The sequence below is a fragment of the Talpa occidentalis genome, unplaced genomic scaffold, assembly GCF_014898055.3.
Source record: "Talpa occidentalis isolate TD23 unplaced genomic scaffold, MPIMG_talOcc4v2.1 talOcc4.7, whole genome shotgun sequence".
In the NCBI taxonomy this organism is placed as follows: Eukaryota; Metazoa; Chordata; class Mammalia; order Eulipotyphla; family Talpidae; genus Talpa; species Talpa occidentalis.
This window is the reverse complement of record NW_023605083.1, coordinates 41,048,302-41,075,261: the sequence shown is the minus strand read 5'-3', so window position 1 is coordinate 41,075,261 and position 26,960 is coordinate 41,048,302. Positions and strand designations below refer to the sequence as shown.

Genomic DNA, 26,960 nt, shown 5'->3' with positions numbered 1-26,960 from the left:
AACAGAAAGAGAGGATCCCTGAAAACTGAACGAGCCTATCTGTACAGTATTCAGGGAAAGGGTTCCCTAAGGGGAAAACTTCCAATTCTGAACGAGAGGATGATGACGGCCAGAATTTGGCAGCCTGGAAGCTGTCACTAGCTCGGGACCTCGTGGGTCTGACTGATCAAGTCCGGCCGCGCCCTCCGTGGAAGCCAAGGCTTTTCCTCAGCGAGAGCAGCTCCAGCCGGGGCGGTGGCAGCCGGGCTGCTCAGCGGAGGTCCGGACGTCCATGGAGAGGTACCGGGCCTTGGGGTGGGCGGGGGAGTGGCTTTCAGCGCCACTCCCGCTAGCAGCAGCCACTCCCACTGCAGGGGGCGTGGGGAGAAGCAGCTGAATTTATTCGGCTTTGAGAGCCAGGGTGGTCGACCGCTCCCGGCGGCGGGAGGAGCTGTCCTGAGTGGAGAGCAACTGGTTCTTCGGAAAGAGCGAAGACTCCAACACCGACGGTTGGCCAGGTGGGGGCGGCCGTGGTGCGGTGGCCGGAGGCAGAGAAAATTTGCAGGCGCTGTGGAAGTTCCTGGGGGGACAAAAAGGGATTCAAGCAGGCGCGATGCCATGCCAGCTTCAGCGCAGCCGAGGGGTGACAGGCACGCAGTGTCAGGCTCATCCCGGAGGTGATGGGCGCGCAGTGGCCGGTTCACCTGCAAGTGGTGGGGGGCGCCGCGTCGGGCTCAGCGAGGAGGTGAGAGAGGCTCAGGGTCAAGCTGAACAGAGAGGTGATGACGGGTCACGGTCAGGCTCAGCCGGGGACAAATGGGAGGCACTGTCCTAGCGGGGCTGATGGGTGCGGAAGGCTCGGACTCAGTTGCAAGGTGATGGGACACAGACTCAGGTACAGCCCGGCCCGTGTGCTCGTGGCGCCTCACGCCTGTGCGCCTGCAGCCGCCGCCCGGAGGCTGCAGGAGCGGGCCGGCCCTCGCGCCGCGCGCACGGCGGAGGCGCACGGCGGAGACCCAGGGCGCGCAGTTCCGCGCCCGCAGCTCCGCGAAGCGGGCAGGGGAGGGGGTGGGAGGTGGGGGGAGCCCCGCGAGGTCCCCGCCTCCTCCGGCCGCAGGCTCCTCCTCTCCCTCCGCCTCCTGCGTCTCCGCGCCCGCCAGCCCAATCCGCAGCCCTGGGCCCGAGACAGCCGGGCGGCTCGTCTGGCCGGCGGAGGCTGAGCGCGACCCTCGCGAGCCGCGGCGCCCGTCGACCAGGACGAGCGCGCCTCCCGGAGCCCCTCGGTGCCCCGCTGCGCAGCCTCCTCCCCATTGTCACCGGGGCTCCGACCCGCGCCCCCGGGGCCGCGATTCTCCTCTCTCCTCCAGGAGGGGAAGGAGTCTAGAAAGCCCAGCGGCGGCTGCGGGAGCGAGCGAGCCGAGGCCCCGGCCTCCGAGACTCGGGGCTGGAGCGGGAGGCGGCGGAGGCGGGCAGAAGTGCGCGTCACTCCCGGGAGGAGAGTGTTTCACCTCCAGGCAGAGGCTGCGGCTGCCCGTTGCGTAAAAGCAGCAGCCGCCGGGGCTCCAGGGGACTCCCTGGCCATGGGAAGGACATCCGGACCGGCGGGCGCCAGGGGCTCGGCTCCCTCATTTTGGATCGCGGTGTAGACACCTGAGTGAACCGTCCCTAAGCGAGGGAGGGGAAGGTAAGAAGGGAGGGGGTCACCCACCCCGCCTCCCTTGCTGCGCGCAGGGGGCCCCTGCGAGGACGCGGACCGGGTCTTGCGCACCTTCCCGGCCGCGGGCGGGCTGAGACTTGGGCATTTTATTTTAGCTGAAATGGAAAACATGTTCCCGCCCCCGACCCCCCCCCCCACCCCAGCATCTTCCCGCCCTCCCCTTGGCCCGACTCTCCCCAGTCTAGGTTAGGAGTAACCGGACTCCCCGGAGTAAATCCTCTCTGTAAGTGTCTGTGGGAAGCACTTCTTGATTTCGTCCTCTCCTCGCTTTTTATTCCGTCTTCGGGAAGGAAACAATGGACCTTTGAAAGTCGGTGTGCTGTGAACAGCCTTAAACTTTCCTCAGAGGACAGGGGTGGGGGAATCAACCCCACAGGAAGCCGACTACAGTGAAAGGTTGATGGAACGTGCTTTGCGGCTTCAGTGTGCGTCTGCCCTTGGGGGGGGATCTTTGTTTCGACTGTTCTCCTGGGTTTGTGGGTCCTCCGACCCCGCTTTCTGTAAATTAAGGTGAAGCAAGGCATTAAAATCACGTGCAGTTCTCTTTAAAGCCTTAAAGGTGGTGGTGATGGTGGGGGAGGGGAAGCTTTATCACTGGCTTCCCTCTGCTGACTTGAGAGGGCTTGCAAAGGAAGGGGGTCCCACTTTGTGTGGACCCCAGAGGACTTCAGTTAGTGCTAGTTACTACACTCCTTAAAATAAAACCAAGGTCCTGACGTCTGTGGATGCTCTCAGCTGAGGGATGATGTGTGGCACCGAGGAGCGGAAACAGCTCTCAAATTCTCCTCACAAGGTTATGAAAACAGACTTTGATATATGTCTCCTTTTATCAGTAGTAGGACTTAAGGATGGAGTGCCAACTAATTTTCAGAACTTTTATTCCACACAGGAGCCACTCACTGCCTTGTGTTCAATGCCCTTGCTTCAGTGTGACAACATGATGAGATGTTGCATAATTGCATGTCTGGAGAGTGTGTAAATGTTGTCTTCCTGAACTCTTCCCAGAACAATATGAAAAAAAAAAAAAAATCAGAGAAATTGGGATGGAGGGAGGCTTCACCGGAGGTGAGGGAGGCCTGAATCTTTAGGGCAGCCAGGCTTGCCTAGTGGAAATAGCTCTGTGTTAAATACCTGCGCATTGAGAATATTTAGTGTTATGGGTCTTAGGTTGGCTGAACTGGAGCTTGCTATTTTCACGATTGGCCTGGGCATCATACTCTGGTTGTGTGCCTTTGATTATTCAAAGGGCTCTTTAGAGTTTACATTTCTGGGCAAAGCAAGCAGAAGTAGACATTAACTCCTCTTAAATGTTGGGAAGCACCTTATGGAGCTTTATCCTTTATATTGAGATCACTCCCTTCAGCTTTCTGTGTACTTGCACTACTAGATCAGCACGTGTGCATGGGCCGGGAAGTGTTTTTTCTGGCTTTCAATTCAGCCCACCTGATGAATGTGCGTGTACAGGCTCAGAAAGTTAAGATTAGAAGCAGATTCTGAGTAATCAGCTAATGCTGCTTTGAAGACTAGCAAGGAGCCCCAAACTGGGACTCGGAACTGGGAAGTAGAATCAGTAAATTTTTATAAGGTGCTTGGTTAGACTTCTTTTGTCAGAGCTCCTTGTTTGAGTACAAAGTCTTCTTTCTTGATCTAGCCTGTAACCTACAGATTTTGAGGTCTCACATTTCACAACAGGAAACCAGAATGGGACAACACCTCATTCCCATTCTAAAAGCACTAATCAAGCCTATTCTCAAACAGCTGTCTTAGAGAGGACAAAGCCAGGGACCATTTCTGAATATGAAAAGCTTACTAGCTCTGCACCTCTGGGCAAGTTTCTGAAATTGTGATTGGTGAACCACACTTCAGAAAGAGAAAATTTAAATGATCACTATCAAATTCAGGTTTGGATGCACTGGGAATTCTGCATACCTTGTAAATTGCTGTAAAATATTTATGAGTATTGCATCATTCATCCATCTATACTCACTGTGCATTCAGCTAATAATTATTAATCACCTGTGCTGGGCCCTGTGGAAGCAGTCTGATTGCTTAGTAGCTTTGTGGTGTGTTTTTGTTGATAGGGAGAGGGAGTTGGAGGGAGTGGTTGAAACTTGGGAGGTCACAAGAAACAAAGGTATCTGTGTGGTGACTTCCATCTATAAAGATGTTTAAGATAATCTCTGCTGTTGAAGAAAATAAGATCCCAGAGGAGGACCAGATTGGAATGGGGGAAAGCTTAGGTTTTACAAACCCTAAGTTTATAGAAAGTATTTTATTACCCTTTCCAGAATGCTCTGAATCTCATTTTTTAGGGCAAGTCTTCAGACTTTAGGTTAGCTGCTGTCGTACGGCATTCTTCACTTGTTCATACTCTTCCCATGTAGCCACAGGAAATCTTTTTATTTCATTTGGGTTGTGAACACTAATGAAGGAAACTTCTCTAGTACAGTACATGCATCGAGAGGGGCTTGTCTGGGTCTGCACTGGAACTTCACTTTTCTCTCTGCCTCCCAAGTTCAGCTGGCCTTTCTGCTTTCCTCTAAATAATATAGAATATAGAAAAGGAAAAAGAAAGTGAAAAGCTATGTTTTTGCATTTTTGAGACTAAGAGAATCACCCATACCAGTTTTCTCCTTTTGTAGAGAGGTGTAATTTTCAACTATACTGTTAAAGAAAGGCAGTTCTCTCAAGAATAGCAGCAGCTGTCTAGGTGAAACTTGAGTCTGTAAGCAATACTTGCTTTAATATCCTTGATTTAGTTCTTTACTTGAAATAAACTTAAGCTCATCTGACATTTTAATAAATTGCCTTTGATAGACATTGATAGTCATATATTTAAAAGTAACCTGTTAAATGTGAATTTTGGGTAGTATTAATGTGAATCAGTCTTCAGGACAGTGCTACATGTGCTGAGCCATGGTGTGTAGTTTGAAAGTGCCTTAAAATTTAATATTAAAATGAGGAAGTTGAGACCCACAGAGACTTAACTAATTAGGTAAAGTCAGACAGTAAATTAACGGCTAAGCAGGGACAGGAACCCCTTTGTCTCTATTTCCAGTCAGCAGTTTTTTCTTCCAGTATACTTTTATTTGTTTTTGTTGGTTTAGTTAACAATTTAGCCATTATAGTGTTTTGATGGTGAAATCATTTGCATTTGGGCTTAGAACCCCTTGCATCCAAGTTTATGGCAGACACAAGATTTTTCTCATTTGGGAGAATTTATAGATGATAATGTTGCACATAGTGGGGTGATGTTACTTGTAATACATTTCTGCCAAATAAGGAACTAAGTGTCAAAGTGTTAGCTTTACTTGCATTTTCTATAAACAGTACATAATTAAAAATAGTGTAGAAGTATGCCTTTTTAAAAGAGGCATTTTCCAGGAAACAATCAGATTTGTATTGTGGATCAGGATAAAAGGGTACTAGAAGTATGTTTGCATGTTCCTTCGTTTTCCCTGTACTGGCAAGGCACTGTGTTGCTGCTGTGGACAATACAGAGAGAGTGAGGCGTAGGGTCTTTATTAAAATGTCTGTTGTAAAAAAGTAATACAAACTAGGGAGCAGTGTATGAATCAAAACACAAAATTGTTTTCTCTCAATAAATGAGTCATTTGATCTAGTAGGTGAATTCACTTTGAAAGTGTTATTAGACTACCCTTGTAACTAGATTTGTAATAAAACATTTATTTTTCTTACCTGCTGATGAGTGATAAATCTTATATATAAGAGCTCCATCTTAGTTTGGACAATGAGTAAAAATTTGGCAATATTTGGTGAGATTTTATATTATGAAAAATTTGCCTGTGAGAGCTTGTGGCAGTATTAATAGCTTTAAAAGTTGACTTGAACATTGCATAGTAGTGTAATCAAACTATTATTCCCTGAAAGGGTTGCAATTAAAAATCCACATGGAGCCACTGAGAAAAGAAAGTTCTTCTTGAATCTGAATTTGATGTATTTTTAAAACGTAGGACAATCTATCGCAGACTAGATGTTCTGGTCATGTGGGATTACTGAGGCTCTCTGAAGAGCAAGATTGTTATGGAGTCTGGGGGCTCTTGTCTAATTATTGACACTGAAAGCCTTCTGTTGTCATAATGGTCTCTACTAGTGATGACTCACTTCCCTGCAGAATGAATAGTTTTTTCACATACAATGAGGTTGGAAAATTACTTATTAACATCTTACAGATTGGCAAGATTAAGTTCAACAGAAGGGCAAATGTCAGCTTCTCATTTCAGAAAAAATGAGAAAAAGGGCTCATTGAAAATATTGTGATAAAAACCACATTGCTGTTTTTCCATTTTTGGCTTAGAGTTTTCCCCCAGTTTTTTAAAATATAATTTACATATTCTGTTGTATTAGTGTAAGGTATACAAGCATTGTTGTTGCCACCAGTGCCACCATTATGAAATCAACTTTATATGAGGATTTGAAAAAATATTATACTTCATGAATGAAAATAATGTCGCTTTACTAGCTCCAAAAAAGCTTGTTGATAGCCAATCCCCAGCCATCCTATGGCATACTCCTTACAGAAACCAAGTGTTCCTAATGTTGAGAAGCTGACAGTGTGATAGGAAGTAGGATGTGCAGGAAGCTATAACTGAAAAGGTCAAGTGAGAGATGAGTCCTCTACAGCATGGCTAATGACAGCTTTTGATTAATACTAACTGCTGCTTTCCTAAATGGCTGGGCTGATTCAGACACTGTCTGTCCTTACCATATGGCTGCCCTTCACAGTGTGGGGTCAGTTTTTCTCGAAACTTACTTGATTACCAAGTTGTCTGAATTTGATTTTAGCCTTCAGCCCTGTTTGGGCTCATCGCCCATTTGCCCGTCCTGTTGCTGCTGGTCTATTCTAGGCCTGCTCAGCTACTCCTAGTGCTGACTAATTGCTGTTCATTGGGGCTCCTGCCATTTGACTCCTTGGCACTCTTGAGTTTTGATGAATATCAGGAGACCGTTGAGGTGCAGTATTGTCTTCTTGGTAAGTTTAAGTCTCACCTGCCTTGGGAGGAGAAGGGATGATTGATGTGTTTCGTATTTTGGCCAGGACCTCACCTGCAGTCATTCCCTGCCTGCCAACTTTTTAGAGAATACAAAAGTCTGTTGCTCTCCTCTCATACTGGTCATTGTTGGAGAGTGTATCACTGAATTTGTAGCAGGATTCTTTTCTGTTGAAAAGACAACAGCTTTTCAATAGAAAGAATTTAGGAGGAAAAGAAATCAGCGGAATAGTAATCTGAACAAATTCGTAGCAGAATTCAGTGATAGATTTTAGTTTACACACATAAAGTAACGACACCATTAATAGTGGTTTGATGGTATGTGTTTGGGCCTGAACTCCTATAAACTTAAACTATTCTAATCATAATCATTTATTAAACTCAGGCAGTCGTGTCTTTAGAACCACCTACCAGCCCGTGTCTTTGCCCTGGCATGCATTGTAATTGCTTGGTTATTAAGGTCCTCTCCTGAAGTCCCCCACCCTCCTGACACTGCAGGGAGCTCCTTGAAGGTGAGTATTTTTTGCATCACTTGGCTGGTCACCATTTCTAGGGCAGTCCCTGCCATAAGAGATATCAAAACTGAAAGTATTCTTTTCAGCATGATTTTACTCTCAGTAGTTAAAGTTGCATTAAAAATAGTTTGTGTTGTAGGTAAGAACAACGGTTGTCCCATTGCACTGAGTTCTGGTCCTGGTTCTGCCATTCATAGAAAAGTCGCTTTGATGCTAAGATTGAGTAGCTCTAGATCATTTCAATTGGGCATCTCTTTATTCATTTGGAATATTTTAGTTGTTTATGGATGCCTGAACATTCTCATTATGCTTCTTGTCATTGCATGTTGATGTCTATATATCATTGGATTATGAACTTTTGGTACACCATGCCTATTTCTCATCTCTGCTGTCTTTTCTCTTTTCCTAGCTTTGAGAACATTCTGCCAACATAACTTTCTTGGATCCTTCTTGTTGAGAAATATTTGAAAGCATTGTGCCTGCTGCTCTGCAGAGAATGCAGCCCACGGGCAGCTCTGGCCTTTGCTGTAACCTTAATTAAATCAGCTCCCTCAGGTCAGACTTTGGTCTTGGTTCTTTCTTTCCATGGCCAGCTGCAAGGCTGATGACATGCCTGTGCCTGCCATTGTGTGCTCCTGCACAGCCATCCGTCACTGTCAGGTTGGAAGTCTCTCTGCTGCTTCCTCCCTGCTGTTGGAGCACAAGGGTGAAGGGGGCTGTTAAGGAGTGTTGGGAGGGAGGGGAGAAAAGACAACAACTTCTCAATAGAAAGAATTTAGGAGGAAAAGAAATCAGCGGAATAGTAATCTGAACAAAGGAGGCAGGAGTGAAGAGCAAAGAACTGGTAGGTAAGCTGACCCCTTCCTTCTTTCTCTAAATTTTCAGAAGAAATCTTTTTTTAATAATTAATTTTTTTTACATCATTGTTCATTTTTAAACAATATTTGCTGCCCCCCACCCCCTAGGTGTAGTCCCCATAGAGTTTCCTTCACCAAGGCACCCCATGCACCATCACCTCAGTCCCCTGTGCTCCTCCCTCCCTCCCTCTGATCCCTCTCCCTCCTCCTCCCCTGCAGGCTGGCTCTGATTTATAATTGTCTGTTTTTGCTTTGTTGTGTTTTGTACTCTTATTTTTTTACACTGATGTCTTATTGAGTTTCCTTATATTCTTGCTATAAGTGAAACCATCCAATAGTTTTCTTTTTCCTTCTTTCAGAAGAATCTTCCTGCAATTTTGCTTACCCTTTAATTCTTTACTTACAGTCAGAGTTCTATGTACTTTGTGCCTTTTAATTGATTGAGGAATTTATGATATTCTTCATTGTCGCCTGTTCTCTCCACCTGGTCTGTGGATTTATATTTTTTGCCCTGTTGTTTGCCTTTTGTTGGGCATGATAATGTTCTCTGCTTTTTTTTTTTTGTTCTACCAGCCATCTTGACTTTAACTTCAAGCATTGCTTTTAATTGGTATGTTCAACAGAATTGAAAAAAGACAGGATAAGTGAATATAATTTGTGGCAGAAAAATTGGGCATCTGCTTTCTGTACCTTGATAAGTAAGTATAAGTATGAATTAAAGAATATTTCTTAAAGTTCAATTATTTAACTTTACAATGGTAAGTGTTCACTTGGTTGACTTTAGGCATTGGGTATTTTATCAGGAGAGCCCAAAGTAATATACCAAGGACATAACCACTTTCATGAAAATACAACTAATTTGTTAATCTGAATTCCTTAAATATAGACCCATACTCATTTATTGTTTTGTTTTCAGTGTAAAAAATGCATAATCTTTTTAGTTAACTTTGTTTACCAGGAATTTAGTATTTCCTGAGTATGGTTTTCTAACAAAGAGAGTATATAGCTTAACTGAAAAGTGAATTTCTAAGAGGAAAAACAATGTCTTGACACTTTAAATAATGCTTATTTCAGTTCAAATGCTCAGTGGCAGAAACATAATTTTAGAATGTGCAGTCTTTTTAGGACTAGATGTTTGCAGTATTCCCTATAATTTTTCTGTTATATTTTAATGGGGTTAGTGTGTATTGGGAGAGTCATTTCATTTTGATGGACGATAGATATGAAATATATATGACACCAACTTAGAAGTCTGGTGTATGTTGCTTTCTTAGATAATAGTAGCTTAACTTTTGAGGGATAGCATTCATCATGTGTGTCTAAGTTCACCTAAGAGAGAAAAGGCAGGGGAATAGAATTAAAGTTTCTCAGTTCCTTATTGTTTGACTTCATAGGGAGAGGTTTATAATTAAGGGTTGGTTCATTTCCGCCCCCCCTCAAATATTGGCTTGGGTACCTTAATAAAAATGTACCAGGGTCACCTTAAGTAAACTCAGTGTGCAAAATGTCTTATTTCTTGGGACTGTGCCGATCATGGCTGGTAATGACACACCTTGATTCTGAGAGTTGAAGGAAAAAAACAAAGACTGTGACATGTGCAAGGTAATAATGTAGAATGTGCCTATGAAGTACTGTGAAGACACTGTCCTGTGTAGAAGTTTCAGGGTATTTGATTCTTGGCCTATCCTCACATGAAGCCAAGCCAGTTTCTGAATGAAGGTGAACTGTTTTTTCCCACTCTCTGGCTGTTTTCTCCCAAATACCTATGTGTATAGACATAGTGTTTTGTTGAATTCTTTTGCAGGACTTGTTATAGAAATGTGTATTTTTGTTTTGGGAAATGTGTTTTGGGAATAGAGTATGTAATAAAATATAGTCCTCTAAAGTACATGTAAAAGGAATCCCTCCTCCCTGAAAGTCTTTCAGTCTCTGATTTTGAAATCCTTAAAACTTGTATTGAATGAAGTCTTCATCAAAATTTTAATCACACTTAGCTATGTGTTTGACAATGTGGTAAACTAGAAAGCCCTGAAATTGACTTAGCTAAGTTTATTTCTTACTGAACAGTGTTGTGTGATTGAAGTATGAGCTCACTATTTATCAATTACAGACACAATTTGAATCTAAAATACCCCCCCCCGGAAAAAAAAAGCACTCCAAGCCTGATAATCACTTTGATGTTATTCTGTTTTTTTCCTAAAAATTGGAGCTTAGAAATTGGAGCCATTTCAAAGCCATTAGGAATTGGTTAACATTTCTAACAGGTGATAGTTACTAATAATTATGAACATCTATTCTTTGGTTTCATAATTCATAACTCCCTCTCCTTCTTGACATATTTTACTTTTTGCAGTGACTGAGCACAACAGTGATTGTGTTAAAAAGACCTCCCAAGATCTTAATAAAAGGCAAATTTTTCCTTCAGCTGGATTTTGATCAGTTGTACTGAAATGCTTGAAAAGCAAAAACTATGTAACTGGGCCTCCCCTGGTGGCGCAGCGGTTGAGCGCTGGGTTGCAAAGCTGCTCCGCAGCCTCTGCGGCACTGGTTCGATCCCCGGCCGCTGGGCGAGGGTCCCACATGGCGTGACAGACCTCTCCTGCCACCCGCTGCTCCCCTCAGCAGTGTATTTCTTCGTCAGTCTGCCTGTTCTGTTCCTGGCTCTGGTGAATTCTCTCACCCTCCCACGTGTCTGATTGTACCCAGTACTTGTATAAATAAATTAAAAAAAAAAAAAAAAAACTATGTAACTGGCAGAATGGACCCTTAGGTTGGATACTGCTTTAAGTACTATATCCTCATAGTGGATGACTGTGGGTGCCGTGGTAGTGGGTGTGATAAGGTAACATACTTCTGAATCATATATGTTACTTCAATTAACAAGAAAAGAGGAAAAGAAAAGAAGAATGAAGGACAAAAAAATCAGAGAATCATATTCTTCAAAGAAGAATAAACCTGTTGAAGTCACACCACCTTCTTGACTGTTCCTACAAGCCTGTGTTGTCCCTTCAAAAGTAAATTCTTATAAAAAGTGTAGGCAGGATTTAAAAGCACTTAAATAAGTCAAAAGTGCTGCCTTTTCACTGGTATGGTATGTCAGTTTGATATGATAGGTCAGTTTGCCTGGCATGGTACGAAGCTGTGGATCTCCTCTGCATTAGGTTAGAGTGGCTGGATGATTTTGGGGTAGGGTGGATGGGCCCCAGGACAGATGTCCTCAACCACTGTGTAAGTAATAAACGTGTGTGGTAAGGACCTTGTCTTCTCTATTGGCATCTCAGCAGTGCGAAGAACGTGAAAACCGAGCCTTTTTTTTTTAAAGATTTATTTATTTATTTGTGCATACAAGAACTGGGGTACAGGCCAGAGATGGGGGGTGGTGGTGAGAGGATTCACCAGGACAGAGCCGGAAACAGAACAGGCAGACTGGCTGAAATACACTGCTGAGGGGAACAGTGGGCGAGTCAGGAGAGGTCTGCTGCGCCATGTGGGTTGCTCCCTGGCCTGCCAGGGATCCAACTCATGCTGCAGAGGCTGAGGATTGCTTCATAGTGCAGTGCTTAACCCCTTGCATCACCAGAGAGGCCCCGAAAACTGAGCCCTATTTAAAGCACCCGTAAGTGTTTTGAGTTAACTGCTGCTATCTCCAGATGGAGATAACTTTCTCTTTGATCAGCTTGTATTGGCTGCCAGCAAAACAGTGTCAAGTGCAGTGGAATGTTTTCCTTTTCCTTGTGTGTCTACTGCATTTTTTAGTGTACTGTTAAAACTCTTACAAACATTGTGAAAAACTTACCTATTTTGCTGCTGTTAATCTTCAGAATTCCAATTTGAGGCTGTTTGTAATACCTTCTGGATCTCACATTGGGATTTGTAGTTTGTAAAACCTAATGTGTTCACTTTTTTGCTTGAAGTGGGAAGTAAACAAATGGTATAGAGAGATTAGACAAATTTCCCAGAGCTTCAAAGATATTGAAGGATTTAATGGGAAATTCCTGTGTGTGTGTATTATACAGAGGAATATTGTGATCTAAATTCGACAAGCACTAAAGAGGACCTCCTCTGTGTAAAATCCTGTGAAAATAACAAAATGAATAAGATGTCCCTGCTTTCAAGAAAGGAGTCTACTGGAGGAGATGGACAAATTTCATACATTAACTAAAAACCAGGAGTTTTGAACTTGAAGGGAACTTCTTGTGGAATCCTGAGAAACCTTCATGAATAAGTTTTCACAATGTCTGAAAACCTTACATGAGGATATCTCAGTTTTCTTTTTTTTTTTTTTTTGTGGTACCCTCCCCGGCGGCCAGGGAACGAATCGTCAAATCGTCGCTGCAGAGGCTGGGGGAAGCCTCGCAGCCCAGCACTCAACCGCTGAGCCACCAGAGGAGGCCCTATCTCGGTTTTCTTAAAATCATGCCCCCTTTTATAGGTCAAAACACCCGACAACCATGATCTCCTTTAACATTATTTAAAATTCAAAATCAGTTACTTTCTGTGATTACTTATAATTTATTACCAAATAAATGTATACACCCTGCCTTTCTTGAGCTATTGTTCAAAGTTATACACACTTTTTATCCAAGAGAAGAATTTAATATAAAATAATAGGGCATTATTATTTCATATAGGATGTTAAGGACAACTGAGAACTAGACAAAAGCACTAGATTTTGAATGCTTCCCTTCAGCATTTGCATTTATATTATTTAAGTTGATATAATGTTTTCATAGTCTTAGTAATTTCCTTCATTATCTACTTTAAATACTTGTCTAAATCCCTATGCAATTTTCTTTCCCTGTGCAAATTTTTAATTGCATGATTTTATTTTTTAAATTAGTTAATTTGTTATCCAGCTTTATCTACCATTTTTATCTTCCATTTAATTAATATTCACATTATAATTTTCTCAAGGACTATCTAAATACCAAAAATTATGCTTCAGAAATTGTGGAGTGCATTGCCAAATTCAATACAAATGACTTGAATTTATCCCCCTTTTTGGATTATCTCTATGTCTTTAGGGCCTTAAACAGGATATAATAGCCTTTAAAATATATCAGAAAATACTGATGTGTTCTTTCTAAATAGTAGGCGCTTTCTACCAGAAAAACAACTCTTTTAAACAAGTTACTTTCTGTGATTACTTATTGTAATTTATTACCAAATAAATTAATCAAATGTATTTACTGAATGTACCTACCCTGCCTTTGCTGAGCTACAAGAAAGTTAACAAGTTACAATATGGTACATAAAAACTCAGAACCATGGTAAAAATTTTAAAAAGCACGTAATAGTAGTCGTCTTGAAAACCAAAGAAAACTCTTACACTTTCTTCTATTAGGTCCTTCTTTTGTTCTCAGGACTCCAAACTCAAAACTTAACACTACAAACACTAAAAACTTTATGGATTAAACTGTCATTGTTCAGATAGCCTGGGAACCTACCACCATTTTCACAGTATTTCCTTGGTGAATTCACTCAGCTTTCAAGCAAGTGATTTAAAATTGAATATAGGATTACATTTCCTGGGGATGCTGTAAATCTTTTGTCTATTCCTTATAGTTCCTACCACCATCCTCTAATGACAGCAAGAGCTCACAGTTGCTTATTGGCTGAGAGAAACGTCAATTTTCCCCCATAGATCATATAAATCTATAACTATCAATATATTTTAAGTAGCTGATTCATAATACTACTCCCACATGTAAAGTGGTATCTTAAAGCACAGCATTGGAATTTTGTATCTCTAAAAATATGAATAAATTGAGGGGGAAATCTGCATAAAATAAGGCTTTTTTGGTTATAATTTATTCTAAGATACAGTTGTAATTACATGTTACTTCTTAAGAAAAGAATGATTTTATTTACTACTTATGCATTGACATGTTAAACATAGTGGATGAGCTCAGACTATATATAATATAGCTTTGCAAAGGTATTAAAGGGGAAATGCAACCATAAATATTTTTGATTTATTGACCATTTTAGTTTGTGGCAAATACACCTAACATTTTCATGTTAGGCTATATTTTTGTGACCACGAAGACACAAATTATTCCCAGTACATGGTGACTTCATTTACTCTCAGTGCCTATTATTTTATTGTGGGTACATCTGGAGACATTATCTTTCACAAAAGGGCCCTCTTGTTCCTTAAGTAATAACAACCTTTCTCACCCTGAAACAATGACGTATCTTATGATTGCAGCTTCAAACAAAAGATTCCCACACCCTTTCAGAGCAGATTATAGTCCTGATTCCCTCCCACCCTGGTGAGCCTGGCACTCAAAAATTTCTAACTAAGTCCTTTCTTTGTTAATGGATGAGCATGAAGGGGTCTTTGTTTACAGGCACTCACTGCACCGGGGGCCCATCCTTTGCCTCTGCTGCTGGGCACATGCAGCAGTTGCTTCAGTAGCACCTTGAACAGTGTTGTTTTCCTTTGTCACAAAGCTTAAGCGTAATCACTTTTGTTCAGAAATCAAACCCCACAAACCAGGTGTTTTTGACAGACACATTGACTCTGGAATGTTCTTTGCCCCATGTAAAGTCAGCAACAATTCTTGATTAGATTCCCTCTCTATCCCAGTTAATTTCCAGGTGGTTTGGGTCCTGGAAACGCTCATTGTGGCCACCCTAATGACCACATTTTGTGTTTAATGGATTTGTTGTAGTTTAGAGCAATTTAGAGGTACTCTATGGCAAGGATCTTATTCTTTGTTTTGGCAGAGGATAAGGGAGATTAATTATTAGGGTATTGAATGAAGTCAGGTGACTGGGATGCTTGGGTTGTTAAGGACGGGAAATAATGGAAGAGGTTGAACATCATGTTTCTGAAGCCATTTAGCTTCAGAATAACATTTATCCAGTCATTGCTATAGGAACATTACATTGCATAACTCTCCTTTTTTTTTAACTTGGCAAAGTAACAGTAAGGTTTCATTCAGAAACTTTTAGGCACGCATTAAAAAGAATATAAAAAATAAAAAAGGACTTCCCCTTTTTGTGTCAGCTTCTTTTGGATAAGAATCATGTATAATCTCTTGAACTTCATGTGGAATTCCCTGAGATTAATGTGCCTTCAAGATTCAGCCAGTTCTAGTGACATTATGCAAAAATGAATCTTTGAGATTATTGCCTCTCAGTTGTTTTGAAAGACAGTATTGTAATTGTTAAAGATTCTGAATTCTAGGGTCAAAATATCTGGGTCTTCCATATACTAACTAATTCACTTTCATAGGCCTCTGTTTTCTCATGTGTAAAATGGGAATAATGGTACCTACTCATGGATCTGTTGTATTAAATGACTTTATACTTGTAATATGTTTAGAACAGGGCCTGGCAGTAACTACTCTGTGTTGGTTTGTTCATTTTATTAATTATATCGTCTTAGCTATAATATCTGTATGCCTATTACTTTTTAATAAAAATGTAAGGTTTTAAGGAGATATTAAGATGTCAGATTTTCTCACTAAGTAAATTCAGTCTATAGTTTGGTGATAAAAACAGGTAGAAATACTTACATTGCTTTGCCATGAGAAATCTAGTGGGGAAATTAAACACCTGAACATTAATGCTTGTCTGTTGGAACTTGATAGAGCCACCTTGTGGTCTTCATATGACATGTGGACTTTGTCTTCAATTTGAAGAGCTTAGAATAATGATACTTAAAGTGTCACCAACTACTTCAAGCGTCACCAACACATATTTTAAAAATATAAAATGAAGGACTCTTTTTGCACCATCAGAGCCAGAAATCTACATTTATTAAAAGCTTCTCCAGTGATTCTTATGCACAGTGAAAATTGGGAACAGTTGTGCTAGAACAGGGACCCCCCACCCCACCCCAACCTAGACACTCATTAGAATCATGGGAGAAGCATTTAAAACACAATGCTTGGATCTGAGCCTTAATCTTTAAGTTGTTTTAGGGTGTGGCACCGAGCACTAGTGTTACCAGGTGACCATGAAGTGCAGCTGAAGAGCAGTGGCATTAGAATACAATTAGTAAAGGTAGCTGTCGCATAGTTTATTGCATTAAGCATGTAAGTGGACTTGATACTTTGAAAAAGTCATTATAATGATTAGCAGGAATTGGGAGACTGGGTGTAGGGTAAGTGAATTAATCAGGCTTTTTATGCCACTAGCCTCTGTGACTATCACGTGTGGCCTTGATTGTGTTTATGCGGAAGACGCTTGGGAGTGTGGACATGAGACACACATGCCTGATTGTGGACACCTGGGGCATGGGTGTGCATGCATGTGCAAGTGTACATACCTGCACTTAGAGGCTGCGATAAAAGCAGTGACCATGGGAGGATGAGCTGTGTGATTACAGAAGAGGTGAGACCATGAGAAGGAGAGAGAAAGAGAGAGAGAGAGAGAACGAGAACCAGAGTGCCTGGTGTGTCTGTGTATCTGGTTCCCTGAGTGAGCATTAAAGCCTGAAAAATCCACTGAGGGCTCCGGGACTCTCTTTATCTCTTTATCCTTCTGTCCAAATGGATCATGAACCTGCCCTGTGCATGCTGGCACTCGACGGGGGAAATGGGAACTTGTTCTTGGTTACTGAATTTCTACCTGGGGTGAGGGAAATGTTCTGGAAATGGATGGAAATGGACCATGAGTGTCCATAGTGCCATGGAACTATACACTTAAAAATGGTTAAAATGGTAACTTTAATGTTATGTATATTTAACATAAAAAAGACTAAGAATATCAGGTGTTCTAATCTAGTGGGAAAATGCAGCCTTTGAAGAGGAGAATGCAATGTTTGGAAAGTTGCAAAATAAACAGAGGAGAATTTTCAGCTGCTGGTTGACAGGTCTGATGGCAACTGCTGTTTCAGACTGAGCAACGGCTGGGTGTACTGAGTGTGTGAGTGAAAAGATCCTGAAGTTGGCTGCCAGCATCTCTGGGGACAAGCTGGTGTCACTGAGCACCTGCTCTGAAAAATTCTCTAAGACCCACACGTTTCTGTTGCACATTATAGCTCTGAACTGCCTTGCATCCCATGCCAAATATTAAGCATGCCTAATGACTGGAGCAGAGCAGCCTTTCCTGTGTGGGAAACATGTGTCCAAATCTGTCCTGGGTCAAATTGTTAGGGGGAATGGATGTCCTGAGCAAACTCCATACAGGCTTTGTGGATGCCAGCCCCACTCCATCAAGACAGTGGGAACTGCAAATCCCATGATCCCCAAAGGGAGGTGGCGAGGACCTAAGGGCAGAGTGAAGCAGTCATTTTCTCCGGCTTGTGTTTATAACCAGCCATGTGAGGGGTGGGGGGCTCACTCTCTTGCCTTGTGCTCTTGGCCAGGCAGGTTTGGTCTTGGTGGGTCATTTGGGATTCCAGGTCAGCAGAATGGGGAGGATGCTTTTAAGAATTTATCTCCCTCTTTTTCTCCCTGATTTGTTCATCTCCTCAATTTCCCTTTCCCTTGTAAATGAACCTTTTGTTAACCTTCTTTGTGTACCTGCAGTTTAAGTCCCCTTTAAGCACAGGGGAGAGGATCCACCATCGGGCAACCCATTTTATATCGGGGTTGGCCTGTAACAGAATCACTGAAGATCTTTCTCAGGACCAGGGAGTGGTATATTCCAGGACAGACATCCCTTTGGGTTTTGGGGTGGCAGCGAAGTCTGCAGAGAATGCAAGAAAGTAGACCTCATGGTGGTTGTGGTATTCCAATAAGCAGGCATATAGGCAGTGTCTGGGATTTTACAAATGAAATTTGACTAAAGTAATGAGAATAATTTTTTTTCTGTCAATTTGCTACACAGTGTTTTATGGTATAGAAGGAAAGTTTGGATTCAAACCCCAGTTCTGAAACTTATCAGCTATAGGGGCCTGATGAGTCATTAAACTTGAATAAGCATCATTTTCTCTTTATTCAAAAAACAAAATAAATAGCTTATCCATCTACCTAAGTATGGCTTTTAGAGCTAGAAATTATTATTGTAAAGCATTTAGTACAATGCTTGGCAAATAATGGGAAGAATGATTTTTATGTTCCACGTACTATTACTGAGAGGGGGATCTTATGGGTATAAGTTGATTATATATCTTGATTTTTACAAGTCGTTTTCTGGGTCTTTTTCTTGTATGATATGATTCCAGGCTAAAATGTTTTAATCACCTTGATTTTCCAAAACATAATTTTGGGGGGAACTTTTATTTACTTCACTGGACTAGATAAAAAATATCAGAGAACCTGAAATAATAATTCAACTGCTCCGTACTTCCCTATGCCTCCCTGAACTATAATCTAATAATTAACATATTTTTAAAAAGTCATACAATCCTCATGTTTTTTAACCTTAACTTTTTTCTTTTTCACAGTGACAGTGTATCATGTATACCACTGATTCCAGGGGACACTCCCCTGCTTTCCTACAGCCTCAGAATGGAAGCAGCCATCGCTCATCTGGCTACGTTCCAGGCAAGGTTGTCCCACTGCGGCCCCCTCCTCCTCCAAAGAGCCAAGCTTCAGCCAAATTTACCTCCATCAGACAGGAAGCCCGGGCTACCTTTGCTCTTTCACCTGAAGGACAGCAAACCCAGAGAGAAAGCCAAAAGCAGAGAAGGCACAAAAATACTTTCATTTGCTTCGCTATTACTAGTTTCTCATTTTTTGTTGCACTTGCAGTCATTTTAGGAATATCCTCCAAGTATGCGCCAGACGGTAAGTGCACGTATACTTGAAGAACTTATGCTGGGGAGGAGAGAGAAGGGGGAATAGTAGAATGAAATGGAAAAAAAAAATTGTTAGCTTAAATTGACTCTATTTAACTAATATGTCAATTAGAGAAAGTTGGGTGACACTTCTTAGAATGAGAGCAATTATAAGAATCCACTGGAAGTAATAAAATTCAGGGATTGCCTTTCCTTTGTATTTTGCTACTTTGTGGCAGTCTCCAGATGTTCTTGGAACATTTCTTTTCAAAATGTTAATTTTAGAAGTCTTCATTGTTACATTAACAGGATTTCATCCTTTGTAGAAGTTATTATTTTCATATTGGCAGAAGTTTTTTGGGTCATTAAGGTAGTGATAAACTGCATTTGATTATTTTAATGAAAATAATATTTATGTTCTGCCATTTGAAACCAGTTGGGGAGACCATTCTGAAAGAGAAGCTTCAGATATTTTTGAGGAATGATAGATAAAAAGGAAACATCTAATAGGAGGTTTAAGTTCTGATACATTTGTGTGAAAACCACTCATTACTTCGTAAGTAAATATCAAATAGGAAGGAAATAGCCTTTGCTTTTCAAATTACTGCGTTGTCGGGAAAGTCATGACAGATTTTTGCTTGGCTAGAACAGAAAAAAATACATCGTAAATTTTCTAACAACCCAACAGTAATGTATTTCGACTTTAAATGATTTTGAAGAACTTTATTGTTATCCGCAATATATTACCAATAAAGGATTGCCTTATGAATGGATCCCATCTATCCACATGAAAATCAGAGGGCTTAGGGCTGTGGAAGGAGAAGCAGACCATAATCTAGAATGGGATCCATCTTTGCGTGTATTTTACAGCGTGCAGCAGATTTTGTCAAATTAAATGCCACCTTTAATGGACAACATTTGAGAAGTATTTTTACCATTTATAAGACTTGGTGCTTTACAGATTTAGAGACTTTAAAGTCCTAGCAATGATAATTCCAATACTTCTTTTCTGACCATGCCTGTAGACCACATTATAAATACCTAATAATACTGCATCCCATTTGGTCTCTCCTTGACTTTTTTGGGAATAAAAGAAAAGATTTGTTTTTATCAATTTCTGCATACAAGAACTGAAGTGTAGGCCAGAGGTGCAGAAGAAGGGTGGTGGTAAGAGGATTTACCAGAGACAGTGTGGGGAGCAGAATAGACAGATTACTGAAATACACTGCTGAGGGGAGCAGCAGATGAGACAAGGAGAGGTCTGCTGCACCATGTGGCTTGCTTTCTGGGGATCAAACTCTTGCAGCGACTGGTGGTAGCTTGATAGCCCTTAAACTTTAACCCCTGTGCCACCAGAGAGGCCCCTCACCTTGACTTTCTTTTCCCCTTTGTCCAGCAGAGTAAACAAGTTCACTGCTATTGAGTCATTCTTTACAAGTAATCTTCAGGAAAGACTTGTTAGATTAGTAGAAAATCAGGGCTTAAATCTGTGGCTTTTATTGATGTTTCATATTCTATCTAAGACATTGAATCAGCGATGTGGTTCCTGAAATCAGCATTCAAGAGTTTTACAATTTGGTGGTCTAAGTGCAGAGTAGCAGTGGAAAGATCTGGTATACTGAACTATTTCAGGGTCAGCCTCCCTGTGGTTGTATCTATCACGTGACCTTGATAATGTACCCACTGCTCAACAAACTGATAACTAGGGAGATGGGGCTGGCCGAGCTATTTTTTAATGTATTCTGTAGAGCACATATTTTCTCATTAAGTGTACTTTACTACAAGGAAACAGACTGGAATTTTTGGTGATGGTTCTCATGAAGCATGTTCTTCTGGGGAATAATTATACATAATTAAGTGGAATTATAAAACTATTGTAATAGACTCTAGATCTCAAAAGATTGGATCTCCATCTGTAACTGAGTACAGCACTTGTTACATGGGGCAAACATTTACTTCTGATATGACATCATGGAGGATTCCAGCTAGATGATTTCTGGGAAGAATGGAAGGTAGGAAAAATATTCAAGAAATCCTAAGTATTAAGTCAGAACAAATGCAAAAGATTTCTTTCTTCGATGGAAAGAAAAGTTTAAAGTTTCTTATTACTTATTTATCAGAATTAAATAGCAATGGCAAAAATTAATTGCCTGAAATAATTGTCAAGGACTTAACCAGTGAGAGCAATTTTAACTAGTAGTTACTATCATCTCAAAGAGAAAGCATACTCCTAGGGCAATATGAATGCTTAGAAATGAAATGGCATGGCATTTGCAAATGACTTGTTACGCCAGTTCAAAATAAGAAATCAAATTTTTTGTTCCATGTGAAAGAGTATCTTTGTGTTTCGCCCAATCTCTCTACTTTTTCTCATATTATTCCCCATAATATACCTTACACCCTCACATGATTCTCAAGCATATCTTGTTAATATCCTATTTTGCTGTATTTCTCTTAGCTTAAAAATATAGGCTGCACCTTGTTACTCAGAGCATCAAATTGACTTGAATTGCAAAGGCTACTTGCATGAGTAGTATTCTTATCTCCCCTGTCTATGCCCTTTATTTAACTTCTCTCCACCCTGTTAGAGACTTGTGTCACCTGTCTGTTGAAACTGCCTCATTTACTCTTGCCCCACCCTTCCCCTTCCTGAGCTCTTTTGTACCTACAGTAACTACCAATTTGTTCAGTACTTAATTATTTCATACATAGTTGCTTTTTCTCCTAAAAGATTATAAGTTCTAAGGGCTTAAAAATTTATTTTATGCTTTATACATTCTGTAGTATCTTAGTATAGTGTGGGCTCTTTGATAATCAGTAAGTACTTGGTCATAAGTTGATCATAATTGTAATTATAGCAGAGGCTAAAAGTCTCATGCATGAAATATCTGTGGCAATATGGAATACTTGTGTTTTCACCAACACCTATTCAAGGGACAAATTCTAATTCTAGTAGAGGACAACTACCACTTAAGAACCCTATTTTTTAAAGGGGAACTTCCTTATCACTGTACTTATTGAGTAGTCTTGGGTTAGCTTTTCTAATTTGTAGTTTACGCAAAGCTGCAGATGAGAATTCATGCCTTTAACCATTTGCCTCTTACAGTTTTGTTGGTAAAGTGTACCTGCCTGAAGAGAGCAATTTGTATCAGTGGAAGGGATACTATTATTGCCTCCTTTATGATTCACTTAGGAAGGAACTTGGGAAGACCTAGTATACATATTGCTTAGCAATTTCCATTGTTATTTGTCAGTATGTTGTGAATATATTTTCTAAAACAACTTCCTAGTATGATCCAGGGACAAGTCACAGTGTTGCCACTTTCTGTTGATTTATTTCCAAAGGGAATGATTCAGGGCAACCCCATTTTTAGCTTATGAAGTTTGACCAGAACTGGATGCTAGCAACTAAATTTTGTGGTGGAATCTTCTTTATGTGTTGAAAAAGTAAAGGTTTTGACAGGTATATGTGGGGTGGGAGGGGCTTTCCATACTATGTCAGGAAATTAAAATATGTCAGCTCTTACTGAAATAAATGATGGTAGTACTTAGATTTGGCTAAAGGTCTTCTATTTAGTTGGGTTGATGGGTTATCAATGTTGCATTGCTTTGTAGAGAATTGCCCAGATCAAAACCCCCGTCTCAGGAACTGGGATCCAGGACAAGATCCTGCAAAGCAAGTTGTTATTAAGGAAGGAGATATGTTCCGTCTGACCTCAGATGCCACAGTGAATTCTTTAGTCATTCAGGATGGAGGTAAGTAGCCCAGCCTGTCTTTGGGCCCATATGCTTGCTCTTTTTTTTTTTCTTTAAAGATTTATTTATTCATACAAGAGCTGGGGTACAGGCCAGAGATGTGGGGGGTGAGAGGATTCACCAGAGACAGAGTAGAGAACAGAACAGGCAGGCAGACTGAAATACACAGCTGAGGGGAGCTGTGGGCTAGTCAGGAGCTGTGCGCCATGTGGGTCAGGTCCCTGGCCGGGGATCGAACTCGTGCTGCAGAGTCAGTGGACAGCTTATAGGTTGCTTCTTAACCCCTTGTGACACCACAGAGGTCCCCCATATGCTTGCTTTTTACTCTGGGGAACATTTGATGTTCTTTCTTTAGATAATTTCATATCCTGGAATGTGATGTCATGTCACTGTAACCATGGAGTCATGAAAGCTCCTAAGGTAGAACCATGGAACTGAAGAGCTAAAAGAAACTTAGAAGTCAGTCCAGTCAATACTCTTGATTTATAGAAAAGGAAATAGTTCTGGTGGGTGATGTCTTATAGCTAAATCTGTTACAACTATGGAGAAGATGAGAATTAACATATGTAACAATGAGATTCAGATTTGTAGCCTTTTAGATATTTTTCTAAAAATGATTTACCTCTAAAGTGAATGAATTGAAATTCACAAATGGGCATTTTTAAAATAAAGATTTACTTATTTATGCATATAAAAACTGGGGTGTAGGACAGAGGTGTAGAGGGTGAGAGGATTTACCAGAGACAGAGTGGGGCACAGAATAGGCAGATCTACTGAAATACACTGCTGAGGGGAGCAGTGGGCAAGACAGGGGATGTCTGCTGTGCCATGTGGCTTAGCTCCCTGGCCAGGGATGGAACTCATGTTGCAGTGACTGGCCATAGCTCGATAGTGCTGAGACTTAACCCCTTGTGCCTCCACGGACTCCCCACAAATGGGCATTTTTAATGTGTTGAAATATGAAATCTTCATTTCTTCCTTTTCTCTGTTTTAAAAACCAATTTTCTAAGTGGATGCTTACTACATTTTTTTTGCAACTTAATGGTGGAAGTGTCTTTTTTTCCATGTTAAGGTGAAATCTTGGCTTGGCTCACACTAGTGTTGCTTCCTACAGGACTGCTTGTGTTTGGGGATGATAAGGATGGATTCAGAAATATTACTTTGAGGACTCGTTACATCCTGATCAAGGATGGTGGGGCGCTTCATATTGGAGCAGAAAAATGCCGCTATAAATCCAAAGCGACAATTGCCTTGTATGGCAAATCAGATGAAGGTGAAAATATGCCAATATTTGGCAAAAAATTTATTGGTGTGGAAGCTGGAGGGACACTGGAGATCCACGGGGCACAGAAGGCATCCTGGACATTGCTGGCGAGAACTCTGCATTCCTCAGGCTTGACCTTTGGGTCCTATGTCTTTGAAAAGGACTTTTCCAGGGGTCTTAATGTGAGGGTCATTGATCAAGACACGGCCAAAATTTTGGAAAGTGTGAGGTTTGATACCCATGAATACCACAATGAGAGTAGGCGACTACAGGAATTTCTGAGAGTCCAGGATCCAGGACGCATTGTTGCCATAGCTGTCGGAGATTCAGCAGCCAAAAGCCTTTTACAAGGAACCATACACATGATCCAGGACCGCTTGGGAAGCAAGCTGATCCAAGGCTTGGGTTACAGGTGGGCACAACTATGTACTTTCCTTCTTAGTGAGGCATCAGGGTCCACGTGTGAGAGGAGAAAGGATCCCAGTGAAACACAGCCCAGTACAGATGTCAGTGACCACACAATTTGCAGGTCTGGTTACCTTTTATTAAACATGGTACTGGAAGATGGGATACTGGATACCAAGCTCTTTCCTGGCCTTTGGTTTGTGAAGCCTTTTGTGAACCGTAGCATTGGGCTTGGGGAAATGTTTGAACAGAAATGTGGTACTGAAAAACAATCAGCTTAAGGGCAATTAACCTGTGAATATTCTCTCATTGCCTCTGAAACTCAGGCTAATTGAGGATACTTCTGAGTGGAAAACTTCAGGCCCAATTTTGTATGAAGATTAAAAAATGTTATGTTAAAAGTCTGAGGGAGTAGAACATACACAATTTCCTTTTTCTTACTGGAGTCTTTTGCTGGCCAGTTTGAACCTGCTTGTTTGATGGTGCAAGTCTGTGGACCCCCTGGCATGTGGGAAGGAGGAACTAGATGGAGAGCAAAGAAAGCCATTCATTTCTATTCTTTATGATTCTTGTGCCATATTCTAATCATGATTTCCTCATACAGTCCTGAGCCTGGGGAAGTAGCTGGCTCAACATTTAATTCAAAAAAAACAGAAGTTTGAATTCTGCTTACTGTTTCGGAGTAAACAGTACTCCAAAATTCAGAATATGTCTGCATAAGAAGTGAGAACTTCAAAAATCATGTTCAAATGATCTACTTACTTTTTTCTTTTGATCATTGATTGTTGGGCCATACAGAAATTCTAGAGAAGACACATGAAGAAGGGCCTATAATTTTTTTAACACTTTTTCGCCTAGTGAATATGTCGGCGATGCTAAAAGTGCTCATTACTCTGAGATGCTTAGATAAAAGGACACTGTGTCAGTGCCCCTTTATTGCAGTGGGTAAACTGAGGCCTTAAATGAGGATCATACAAAAAACACTTGCTATAGCTACAGGGTATGATGTCAGGGTAAGTAGAAGGCCCCCAAAATCACCATGGGGATTTGGAGGAAGCTTACCAAAGATGAGAGGACTGAAGGAAGGTTAGGAGTATGCTGTGTAAGCAGCAGAGAAGGAGGGTTTGCCAGACAGATGCAATAACAAGCACAAAACCTCGGAGGTATTTTGTTTTTTATTTTTAAATGTAATCTGCATACAGAAAAGTGCTAAAAATATGAATATTGAGCATTAGGATTTTTCACGATATGAAACCTATGTAACCACCACCCAGGTCAAGAAATGAAACATTGCCAGGCCTCTCTGCCCCCATTTCTATTCATAGGTCACCCTGTCCATTCACCAAAGTTAATCATGTGAACTCCTAAATTTGTGGAGAACACGAAGGTTTAGTCTTGCCTGTTTTTGAACTCATATAAATGGAAGCAGACGATATATTTTGTGTCTGACTTCTTTGCTCACTGCTCTGTGTGATTGAGCCTCGATTATGTCATGCGTAGTGTTAGCTCATTTCACTGCTGTGAAATTTCTGTTTGACTGTATCACAGTGTATTTGCTGTTGGACACCTGGGTGGTTTTCTAGTTTGGATCTGTTATAAAAATACTTATCTGAATATTTTTTACCCATTCCTTGATGACTATTTCTATAATTTATGGAACTAGGAAAGGAAGTATAGTTTTTTCCAAAATTAGACACTTTGTTTCATTAGCCAATATTGTGAGGGAATACATTTTTTCTTTCTTTGTGCAATTATTGTTCTAGATTTGTGTGATCATTTGCTATGCATATTTTGTTTTGAGTTTTTTGGATTCTCTTTCTACTGGTTTCTAAATTCCTTTTAAAATATCACTGCCGATTTGATGGAAGAATTAGAGTTGTTACTCCTTGCCAGCGTTCCATTGCTTTGACATTATCTCCAAAGTACATAAACATACCACTTGAAGATAATGTTTAAAATTTTCCTCAAGTGGAGGAGGGAAGTAGGAGTGTTTTGAAGATAATGTAATAGAATAGAACATTGCTTTAGTGTTGCTGAGGCAGTTCTGGTAAATAAAGGAAGCCTCTGATATTTTTTCCTCTCCTTCCTTCAAATAGGAGATAATAAATTGAGACATTCTTTGTTTGATTTTTTTCCCCCACTATATCAAGGAATATAAATAGAGCTTAAAACATTGTCAGCCAAAGAGAAGCTAATCCACACAGGGGTGGGTGTGGAATTTTTAAGGCTGTAGGAATGCTTTGGTTAACTTTTATCTGTGACTATCCAGCCATCTGTCTGGCATAGATTAAATTTGGTATTTTTTTCCCTAGACTAGGAAACTGACATTTTTCTTTTCATGTTTTGAACTGGGATTCTTAAAGCAAATTTTCTGGCTTTTTTTTTTTTTAATTGATTTTGGCCCCAAGCTTAAGCTTGCAATATATAGTATCACAGAAATAAAATAGAATTTTTAAATACATTGTTTTCAACAAATTAACATGTAGTATATAAACCTTAAACTCTATTGATAGCTTCAATTTAAGCATGTGAAGAAATCAGTAGTAGCCCAAGAATCTCAACCTCACCTGCGCAACTGGAGATTTTGAAAAAGTCTGGACACCAAAGGCCACTCTAGATCATTTACACCAGGATTGCCAAAGGTCCCCCATGTAATTAATATGTGGTAACTACTCTTCTAACCTCTCCCTCTAATTGAGGGTTTCTCAAAGTGTGGTTCACCGCAGCATCAACTTTATCTGAAAACTTGTTAGAAATGCAAATTCTCTGGCTCTACC

General features: G+C 40.9%; 1 protein-coding gene across 2 annotated transcripts in view; it reads left to right on the top strand.

Annotated features, from left to right (window-relative positions):
* Positions 1-401: 401 nt before the first annotated feature.
* CEMIP2 (cell migration inducing hyaluronidase 2) overlaps positions 402-26,960 on the top strand; it is a 72,164-nt gene continuing 45,605 nt past the window's right edge. Inside the window, exons 1-4 of one of the 2 annotated variants that reach the window (XM_054689798.1) lie at positions 402-497; positions 18,426-18,768; positions 22,374-22,514; positions 23,629-24,190. In XM_054689798.1, the coding sequence (XP_054545773.1) occupies positions 18,438-18,768; positions 22,374-22,514; positions 23,629-24,190 (1,034 nt within the window). In that variant the 5' untranslated portion in view covers positions 402-497; positions 18,426-18,437. Of the gene's footprint in view, positions 498-1,481; positions 1,664-18,425; positions 18,769-22,373; positions 22,515-23,628; positions 24,191-26,960 lie in introns of those variants that run through there. The other variant, XM_037494976.2, reaches the window with a different exon arrangement.